At 35.1% G+C, this 11774-nt stretch overlaps 1 protein-coding gene across 4 annotated transcripts in view; it reads right to left on the minus strand.

Annotated features, from left to right (window-relative positions):
* Positions 1–6: 6 nt before the first annotated feature.
* Positions 7–11774, minus strand: part of LOC106872746 (fatty-acid amide hydrolase 2) — a 51420-nt gene continuing 39652 nt past the window's right edge. For all 4 annotated transcript variants that reach the window (XM_052975941.1, XM_014919835.2, XM_014919836.1 and 1 more), the window contains 5 exons: positions 10326–10535; positions 8684–8803; positions 6251–6405; positions 4180–4278; positions 7–1211 (listed from right to left, as the gene is read on the minus strand). In XM_052975941.1, coding sequence (XP_052831901.1) covers positions 606–1211; positions 4180–4278; positions 6251–6405; positions 8684–8803; positions 10326–10535 — 1190 coding nt within the window. In that variant the 3' untranslated portion in view covers positions 7–605. The remainder of the gene's footprint in view (positions 1212–4179; positions 4279–6250; positions 6406–8683; positions 8804–10325; positions 10536–11774) is intronic.

Here is an 11774-nt window from a genome sequence, read left to right on the forward strand (position 1 = left end):
ATATAACATTTATACTTGAAGACATGTGGAGGAGAAAGGCTGCAGTATCATTACAACACATACATATGAAGAGAGAGAAAGGGAGAAAAAAAGAGAGAGAGAGAGAGAGAGAGAGAGAGTGAGACAGACAGACAGGCAGACAGAGAAACATAAAAAGTATGTGTAATGCACATATTTATACATGCAAGCAAACATACTTGTTGAAAACCCTACCGAACAAATTCATATACATATATGTATATATTTATCGTTGCACACACATATGTCATAGTCTTCAGATGACATTGCTGCAGTCACAGACAATGCTGATGTATATATAACCGATTGCTGTCAAGGCATTATAAGCATGACCAATGTGTTTATGTTACGTACATATCCCTCATATCTTTACAACTTATAACAGCATACACACACACACACACACATCTTCATGGTGAAATTCTACCTTGAATATAATTCTTTAGTTTCTTTGTCTTAAAAGAATAAATTTTGATTTAGTAATATTGAGAGTGATTTTAAGAAAATAATTTTCTAGAAAATTTTCTCTTCTCTTTTTAACAGAAAATATAGTAACTAAAAAAAAATAAATAAATAAATAACTAAATTTATGCACATGGATTTACCCAACCACCAAATGCAGCTTGAATTTCCTGAGCAACAGCAATTGTGACATGATCAGCTAGGTCTGATCCAACAACTTGTACACCAAGAGGTAAGCCTTCTGAACTCAACCCTACAGGACACTGTGTAACTGGAAATCCCAAATAGTTGAAAATAGCCGTATACGAAAAATCAAATGGCGTTGTTAATGGTTGGTTGTGATAAGGCGCTACACGTGGATGAGGAGGAAATAAAAATACACAGTTCTCTTCAAGAAGATTAACCATTTTCTTCTTTAAAGTGTCCCCAAAAGACAGAAACATTTCATCAGTAGCAGTAGTATCCAATTTGTCTAGTAAGTACTCAGACAAAGCTAGGGCAATTGCAGGTATTGTATGGTCAGATTGATATACCACCCATTTAAGGAATTCAATAACAGGATTTATGGAATATTGACCATCGGTCATAAAGTAACAGAATGTACTTAGAGGATCATGATCTTCAGATTTAGCAGAAAGTTTAGCACACCAGATCTCAAAGCTGTATTTCATCTGTGACATACGAACTGGTTCAGCATCAATTCCATACTTCTTTTTGAAGTGATTTGCAACCTTTAAATAAAATATTAACCATAAATAAAGAGTATAAAATATTTTAATTTAATAAGACCTGAAAAGTTCAACTATACAACATTATATGACATGTATTGAAATGTTAATAAAGAATGTGTAATAAAGTAGGTTTTATAGAATAGTTTACAATAATTATTTACATTCCCATGCAAACTCATATTTGGAGCTTAGCAAAGTCCTCTGGCACATTGATTTCTGTTAAACCATCCAACCCATGCCAGCAAGGAAAAAGGGACGTTAAAAAATGATGATGATGATGTTGTTCTTGGTTGTGTGATTAAAAAGATTGCTTTGAAACTATGCGGGCGGTTTCAAGTTCACTTCTAACACCATGACACCATGAGCAAGTGTCTTCCACTATATTTTTGAACTAACCAATGCTGTGTGAGTGAAATTTGATAGACAGAAACTATACAGACGCCAGTCATAAATACACATTACACACATTGTGTGTAGTGTGTGAGTAGTGCCTGTATAGTGTGTGTGTGGTGGGGTAGTTACCTCTGTATGTCTTCATATTGACACAGTTTGAGAAACAATACGTTTGTTTACATCTTTTGTAAACAGTAGCTCCTGTAGCTCAGCAATTTCATTGGCTAAATGTGAAGACCAGTAGAATATAAATACCTTATATAAAAAAAACAAGTAAGGGTTGATCTCAGGAAGGATACTGAGCCAAAGAATACTGCCTCAATAAATGTCATCCAAAAATGTGAACATAGAAATGATGAGAACAATGATGACAGTAGATATTACATATCTATATGACTAGCAGGAATAAAACATACATACAACATTCCAAAAATTGAATGGAGCATGTGTAATGACTGTATAAGAACCTTATTCTAAAATAACATGTAAAAAAATATGATTAATATAGAGATTAGACCTTACTAAATTCAAAGAGTTAGCCTTCAGCACGGCCATATTTCAAAGAATGAAAAATGCTAAGGGAATTAAGTTAACAGAGCACCAAGTGTCAAAGTCAATAAAAAATTGAACAGTATTTGATTATCAGATTTACTGAAAAAATTAATGATTAGTGAAGCCAATGATTCCCAACCTTTTCTTAACTCTGAACCCTGAGGAAATGTTTGAGCAATTCATAGAGCTCTACAAAAATTAATATCACATTTGAAGATCATCATCATCATCATCATCATCATTTAACGTCCGCTTTCCATGCTAGCATGGGTTGGACGATTTGACTGGGGACTGGCGAACCAGATGGCTACACTAGACTGCAATTTGATCTGGCAGAGTTTCTACAGCTGGATGCCCTTCCTAATGCCAACCATTCCGAGAGTGTAGTGGGTGCTTTATGTCAATTTTCTAATAAAGTATTTTATCTTTTTTAAAGCAAGCCACATAGTACTGTGGGTGAACAAACTGAAATCACGAAAGTAGGTGCATAAAATACAAATTTAAATTGAGCTGTTAACCATGAAATCAATTGCATGTGTTAATACAAAATTCAATGATTTCTTTGTTCCTGTTTCTCATTCATGCTTTTATCAACATCTGGAACTTATTGCTGATTGTAATCCACAGATCGGTCTGTAGATTCAGATGATTTCGAGATTTTGTCTTTATTTGACAAAAGGAAACTAAATGCAGTTCTTGGTTATAATCACTTAAAAGTTCAATCAACATATGTAGAATAATAAAGTTCTTGGTATGTCTAATAGAATAAAGTTATGTTTAAGAGCTAGAAATAGTTTTATTCTGGAAAGCAATTTTAATAAAGTATAGACTTTCCCTCACTGTTACACCTCCTCAGTGACACCACTGTTACACCTCCTCATATTTTCAAGACGTGCAGGCACACAAAGTTATTTTTAGAATGGGTGAGATTTTTTTTCCATTTCAGATTATCTTTCACAGGTGATAATAAACTCATTTGTATGAATTTGGCAAACTATATGCAGATGACACTACTCTTTACTCCTTAATTTTCTGCATACAGTTGTCATTCACATGCAACCTAAACACTGCTCAAGTCTGTGCTAACTCCATGAAAAGAGACCTCAATAGGGTTATGCCTTTTTCAACACAAGAACATAATCAGTGCACATTTCAATGAAATAATCAAATAGCTCAACCCCTCTAGTCTTGGATAACACACAACTAAAACCCTTAAAGTTGCCATAAATGCTGGGTCTTTTGATTTTAGATGATCCGTCTAAACAATCATACATGCATAATATCGTGAAATCTGCATCTCAAAGCCTTACTCTTCAGGGCTAGAAAATACTTCAGCTCTGATCAACTGTTGACCCCTTACAAAGCTAAAGGCTCCTATATTTGTGATGCTATTGCTGCTATTCACTCAAACATCCTAGACCACATCTAAAAGAAGCCATATTAGTGATTACTAAAGACTCATTACAATTTCTGGATCATAGACATGCTGTTTCTTCTCTGCCTATTCTACTATAGCTTCAACAGTTTATTTTCCTATGAAATAGCTGGTTGCACACTACATCTTTCCAGGCCCATTGATCTCTCCTCCTCATATCAACCTTGTAAGTGTCATTCCCTTTATTTGCACTAACCACATTGCTTAATTCTGGCTCCTCAAAACATCAAGCCTCTGGATACCTCTTCTCATCCCACTTTTTCTGTAGATGTTGACCTACATAATGCTCCTGTTCGTCTCCCAGATTAACGCATGAAAATAGAAATAACTATCATAAAGGCAGGGTATATACAAGTAGAACACATACAGCCTCAATCACGTTTACCTCAATGAACTTTGGCTGTGAGATAATCTACAGAACATTTTCAAGTGAACACTGTTGATATACCATAATCCACATCACTGTCTGTGATGCATTGTTTAATGATGTAAGAGGCAATGAAAGTATAAATAGTTAACTGAATTGAATTCAGTTAACTATTTATAAGTAATGTATAAAGGAAAAAATTAAATGTAATCCTGTCTTACTTTGTGAATTGCCTTTTTCATTTCAGGTTGGACAGAGCTTGAAAATAGACCTCCTTCATCATGATCCATATAATAGATTTTCAATTTTTTCAAGTCAACCTAAAAAAAGAAATATATCAAATGCATAAACAAAACAGAATCTGTAAACTTGAAAGAATATGATTTTTTACTGCAAAGAATTGGCAAAAGCAGTAGTGTTTGACAAGATATCTTGTAGTTGTAACCCTTTTCATTCTGACAACCTGCTAAGGTTGTCTCTGCTTTACAAACAGCTACAGGTCAATAAAATAGAATCCCAGTCAAGTACTGTGGTCAATATAGTCAAATGACCACCATCACCAAAAAATTGAGGCTTGTGCCAATACAGTTGAAATTAATGTTAAGATATTAGGGTAGTGGATCAGAAAATTCAGTTTTCAATATCATGAGCGAGATCGTTGCCAGTGCACTTGGACTGGCTCTTGTGCGGGTGGCACATAAAATACACCATTTTGAGCGTGGCCGTTGCCAGTACCGCCTGACTGGCCTTCGTTCTGGTGGCACGTAAAAAGCACCCACTACACTCTCTGAGTGGTTGGCATTAGGAAGGGCATCCAGCTGTAGAAACTCTGCCAAATCAGATTGGAGCCTGGTGTAGCCATCTGGCTTCACCAGTCCTCAGTCAAATCGTCCAACCCATGCTAGCAATGGAAAGCGGACGTTAAACAACGATGATGATGATGATGATGAAATGGGATCTTTTTCACTGACCAATATTAAATGCTAAAATATAAAAAAGAAATCATTCGGTGCATTGAACAAGAAATAAGGAGTCTGTTTATTGCACATGATTCTTAACATTGAAAGTAAATCACCCAAGAGCAGCAAGCTTATGTTTCACACAAGCATGATTAACCTTTTACCATTTAAACCAGCCACATCTGGCCCGAATAGTTTACATGTTTTATGCTCAAATTGATCAGATCCAGCCTTTCCCATTCTAAAGATAAACAACCACATCATCAAAATGTCAAAGCTAAGAGATTAATTCAAAACAATGTGGATAAAGAAGCATTACATGTGACAAAGTAAACTGAACACTAAAGGTTTAGTGAAACAATTGTGGCAATAGTTTTTCTGTGATATTTCTAAATTTTAAACTTTAAAACAGTCTTTTTTAGCTTTCCATACAAAGCTCTCCAGTAATTTTTTTTAATTCAATCTACTGTAAAGTAAAAAAAAACAAAACAAACAAACAAACTGACAGCCTCTGATGTAGAGGTTCCTATAGGAAACTGTGCATTAACCCCATGAGTAAAGCTCCTGGTGAACCAAAATTGTGCCCCAGGTTCAACTTGCAGTCTTAACTATTTTACTAACTCCACTAATGTTCACGGGAAATGCATGAACATCATAACTTCATTTTTCAAAAATCTGAGGTTAGAAGGGTTGAGAAATTATTGTAAGATATTTCTATTTATAAAAAGTTCAGCAAGTTACTCTATCACACTAGGGTAAAAATCCCCTTCAATCATAAACGACCATGGGATTGTCCTTAGAAAATTACCTCCGAGGCACAAGCAAGGTCGTTTATAGAAGACCAGCAATCGCACATGTGTACCAGCCTCCCCCTCCATGCCACTGATGTTATCCAAGGAAAAGGCAAAGGTCAATAAAGCTTGGCACCAGTGACATCACAACTCATTTCTACAGCTGAATGAACTGGAGCAATGTAAAATAAAGTGTCTTGCTCAAGAACACAGCACACAGCCCAGTTCAGGAATCGAACTCACTACCTCATGATTGTGAGCCCAATGCCCTAACCACTGAGCCATGCACCCTCATTCTATCACACTAATGCATGATAAAATAAATAATACATTAAAAAAAAAATTATCATTGTTTTGAAAAAAAATATTTTCATTCAAAATAATTTTAGAATGATTTTAAAAATATGCTATCAGCAAGAAAACTTACTATTTCTAATTAGAGTAATTCTTGTTTTCTAATTGTTATAACAAATTCATATACAAACATAATTAAAAATAATGGATGCATGATTTATAAAAAAGGTCAATGAAAAATAAATTACAGGTTCATCAAGTTTGAGTTTCTTGGCATTTTCTCCAGCCATGATGCGTAACATCGGTTTGAGATCCTCTGCATATCGACACATGGGTCCTACACACAAAAGTTCTTTCTGCTGGCCACTTGCATTAGGAAATTGGCCGTCATTTGAGACGATTCCTAGAAACAGAATTTTGTAGCATAAATATAGAATGCATTAGGAAAAAATAAAAAGGGAAAAGAATTAGCCATCCTCATCATTGTTTTAATGTACACTTTTCAATGCTCGCATAGGTCAGACCAGCTACTGGATCAAAATGGAGTATATTGAACCCATTACTTGATAGTTAACTGTGTATGTCTGCTTAAAAACAAGCCAGGAAAGGCTTTTAACCAGTTACAACAAAACCCCATATTCACAAACACATTACAAAAGAGTTGTATTCCTGAAAACTTTGCTGTGGTATGGCATTTCATGACAGAAAACCAATTTTCTCACTGAATTCTGTTACAAATTATGATGCATTCCTACAGAATATTTTCAGAAAGGAAAAAAACAACAACAATACAGTCACTTTTTTAACAGAAACCAGAGTTTTCATAATGTGAGGGATCCCAGGTATATATTAAGTTACTTTCTAATGACCTGTCAAGTTATTCTTTTATCCTTCTTTTTTTTTACTTGTATTAGTTTTTGGACTGCAGCCATATTGGGGTGTCACTTCAAACGGTTTAGTTGAATAAACCTTTTCTACTTTAGGCACAAAGCCTGAAATTTTGGGGGAGGGGGCCAGTTGATTAGATCGACCCTACTACACAACTGGTACTTAATTTATCAACCCCGAAAGGATGAAAAGCAAAGTTGACCTCGGCAGAATTTGAACTCAGAATGTAAAAACAAACGAAATACTGCTAAGCATTTTGCCCGGCATGCTAACGTTTCGGCCAGCTTGCCACCTTAGATTTAGTTGAATAAATAAAACCCAATACTTATTTACAAGCCTGCTACTTATTCTATCAGTCTCTTTTGCAAAACTGCTAAATTATGGAAATCTAAACAAGCCAACACCTATTGTCAAGTGGAGTTGGGGGACAAACAAATATAAAGACACATGCATAGATATATACATACATATACACACACATACACATATATATGTATATATCATCATCATTGTCATCATTTAACGTCTGCCTTCCATGCTGGCATGGGTGGGACGGTTTGACAAGGGCCAGCCAAGCAGAAGTCTGCACCAGACTTCTGTAACTGTTTTGGCAGGATTTTTACAGCTGGATGCCCTTCCTAACACCAACCACTCAGCAGAATGGACTATATATGGCAAGTCTAGAGGCTGAACCAGGTTCCATAGTCTGTTTTGGCCTGGTTTCTACAGCTGGATGTCCTTCCTAATGCCGACCACTTTACAGATTGTACTGGGTACTTTTTATGTGGTACCATCATCAATGCTTTTTATGTCATGACACTAGTACCAGTGTTTTTTATGTTGCACAGCACCCACACCAATGCTTTTCATGTGGCACCTTATTTAATTTCATAAGATGCACCTTTTTTTTTCCAAAAAATGTCTCAAAAAGTCACCCTGGGCCTTATATGCTAAGCTACTTAAATGCAATAAAACCTATTTTAATTATATGTGCAGTTGGAATTGGGATACATCTAATATGCGAATGCATCAAATAAGGTAAATTGATTTTTCCACTTGTGATTATGTACTGAATTATAAGTATAAATAGAGCTAGCAAAGATGTAAAGGACGCAATAAACGATTAAAAAAAAAATGAGATGTATAATCTACTTGAATAACATGGACCACATGATGTATGATGAGAATCTATTTACCAAAAGAAAATATTGAACCCATGTAAATGTCTCACACCTATAATATTTTGTGGGCACCCAAAAATTTTGGAACTTTCCACATATGATATGCAGAAGTTGTCATCTGTAAATATTTCCAAGAAATAAGCTCCAACAAAGAAATAAATCAAAGAAAGTTGCAAACAAAAATAAAACCTGGGGAAAATTTGTGAAAGGAGGGATCTCTAACAGACTGATAGAGAACCAGGACTTGGGGTGTATCATGTACCGACAATGAGGTTTATCGCTGGCAAGTATCAAAAAAGACACGAAAGAGTTGTGAAGTGAGGTCTCTGGGTTCAAATATGAAATATTGCAAGTTCAAAAAGTGTTGGTAGCATGAAAAATCACATTAAAACAATAATGATGATGATAGTTGTGGTGGTGGAGGATAAAGACAATTCAAAACTTGTGGTAAGCAAGACATGAAAATGCTAACAATAAGACCAAAGACAAAAAAAGATTAAAGATTATGTAAAAAGAAGAATTCTCAATGTTTCAATTAACATTTCAATAGCTACACACACACACACATGAACACACAGAGGAACAACTGACGACAAAACAGAGTCTATTTACCTGAAGATGGTTTATGACCGAAAATTCCATTAAAAAACGATGGTATACGAATACTGCCGCCAATATCCGAGCCAACTCCAATAATTGAAGCTCCAGAGCCAATCAGACAACCCTCACCACCTAAACAACAGGGAATAAAAAACATAAAAGTCAATTTTGAAATATAACATATAATGTAGCACAGTGACTGTGATGTTTAAGTACAGGATACTAGCCCATGTCCATCTAATCCAGTGGTTTTTCAACCATTTTCTATCAATAGACCCCTTTCTTTGCTATTTTATTCTGATGGACCACCATAGCCATTCAGTTTTCAAAAGCTTATTTCATAGATACTTCTTTCAAAACTCCTACTTTGTTATTCACTCATTTGCTTATGTAAGTTGAAGTATGTAAAACGTTAGAGAAAGAAACTTAGCTGTTTCTTGCAATGCATACATTTAAGTCAAAACTTTTCATAGATCCTTAAAGTACAACTGTGGATCCCCAATTTACTACTTTTTCTATTTATTGACAGCAATCCACACCTGGTATGAGTTAGACCAGGGGTTTTCAAACTTTTTGACTTGCGGACCCCTTATATTTCAGGCTTTACCTTAGGGACCCCCTTATAAACGCTTATGAAATTTATACATAAATATTTGCTTAAAATCACATGTATTTTTACATTTATTTACTTAACAGTATTTAACAAATAGGTTTATTGTCAATTAAAAGATTTCGATTAAAAAACATATATAAAATCAAATTGCCCATAAAAAGTATTTGCTGTCTACGGACCCCCTGTCATGTCCTTGCGGACCCCCTGTGGTCCGCGGACCACAGTTTGAAAACCCCTGAGTTAGACAGCTTGACCCCAGTTGAAAACCACTGATCTAATCAAAAGCATTTTTGAGTCACTTTCTTCTGCCCTTGCTCAAGGTGTGTAACACTGCTTTTCTAAGCTTGTTTGTTTCATAAAATTTAGATTTTACTCTTACTTTTGTCAAATGAGAATACAACTGTGGAGAATAAAAACAAAAAAACAAAAAACCCTACATGTAAAAATATGCAATACTTTTCCCAAGTTCCAAATGAGAATTTGTCTGTGTTAACTACATCTCAAAGATGGAGCCTTGTATCTTTGTTGGAAACTGGCTCCCTCCTCAGTGGAAGATTTATAATAATTAAAAAATAAAACGAACGAATGACCGAACGAACATACATACACACATACATGCATATATACATACATAAATACATGTATATATGCAGTATACATACATACACACACACAATCATACATACATGCACACATACATGCATGCATGCACGCACGCACACACACACACATACATACATACATGTATATATGCAGTAGAGCTGATCCCCACCTACATGGTTGTAAAACAATCTTCATAACCAAGCTTAAATTTTTCACCCATGCAACAGGGTACAGTAATGAAGCTGATTTGATATCATGCTTGTATCTTAATATCAATACAACGAATGATACTGATACTGCACTTTTGTAGATTCACTATTCCATGCTCTTAATATCTAAATAACAAAAATGTATATTTATTAAAAAAAAAAAAAAAATTATTTATTTCAAGTTATACTTAATGATTTTGCAATGATTTTGAAAGAAAATAAAATTTACCTGAGCTGCCTCCAGCAATGCACCTATTATCGTAAGGATTACAGGATCTTCCATATATATTGTTAGCTGATTCATACCACATGCAGAGCTCACTTATGTTGGTCACTACGTATGGAATGACACCAGACTTGCGTAAATTAGCAATCACTTCTGCGTCTTTTGTAGCAATAGTATTTTTACGTACTACTAAACCAGAAGTGTTTGGCATACCTACAAAAGAATAATTAAATATTGTGTACTCATTTCTTAAATAATAGGAAAATATACATCATGCTTTCTAGTTTTATTTTGGTTGCTCCTTCCAAATGTTTGCTCCAGTGCCTTCCTCCCTTCATTCGCAATAAAATCAATTCAATAAACTTGTATTTTCATCTATCTACATGATGTGTAACATAAGCTAACATAAGGTCTTAAACAACTAGGAAATCATTTCTTATTTATTCATATGTCTACATATTTTACTAATGACTGACATTTGTTACTTTATTGAGGAAGAGCAATACTCAAGGTGCTTTGCAGGGCCTCACACATGAGGGAACGAGAAACTACAATTCATGGTTTACTAAAATAGAAAGCCATGTAGCAATATAGAGAATTATCTTCATGCTAAATACCTTGTTGCCAACCTTTACATATCTTTCATGTAAGGAATATTTTTATTCAACAGGCTTTCAGAAGTGCAGAGCAACCAGTCACAATGTCAATGAGAGCTCTGCTTCACTCAAACAGTGACAAGCACGGAATATATAAACACTGAAACACATTTTGACATGTACACACATACATGTGTGTGCACAAACACACACACAGACACGTGCGCGTGCGCGTATGCAACAGGCTGTCTGCAGTTTTTATAAGGCATTGGCTTTCAAGGAGTGATAGTAAAAGATTGTTGCCTAAGTTCCATAATGTATCATATGGTTGTAAAGCAAATTTTTCATCTACACAGTTATGCCTACACAACCCACTGCCCATGGAATAAAATGTATAACTTAAAGGTTTGGTCGGTGTTTAGTTACATATTTAGGAGTTGGTTATAGATTTACTTGTTGAATTTATTTACCGATACTGTTGGTCATAGGGTAAATGTGTTTGAAAGTTGTGGTTTCTTTGGTATGTTTGTTCCCAAACAATACTTATTTTAGTGCTGTTGATACCGCTGGATTAAATGGTACTGCCCAGGTGTCGCAACTATAATGATATCCATGGGGCAGCTGATGATGGAGGTATGTTGGATTGTTGGTATGGCTATTTTTGTATATGTATTATAACACATCCTTTTGATAAATCCCGCCGAGGTCGACTTTGCCTGTCATCCTTTCGGGGTTGATAAATTAAGTACCAGTTGCATCTGGGGTCGATCTAATTGACTGTCCCCCTCTCCAAAAATTTCGGGCCTTGTGCCTAAAGTAGAAAATATATTTATATATATATATGCGTATATATATA

Source organism: Octopus bimaculoides, chromosome 2 (genome assembly GCF_001194135.2).
Source record: "Octopus bimaculoides isolate UCB-OBI-ISO-001 chromosome 2, ASM119413v2, whole genome shotgun sequence".
Taxonomy (NCBI): domain Eukaryota; kingdom Metazoa; phylum Mollusca; class Cephalopoda; order Octopoda; family Octopodidae; genus Octopus; species Octopus bimaculoides.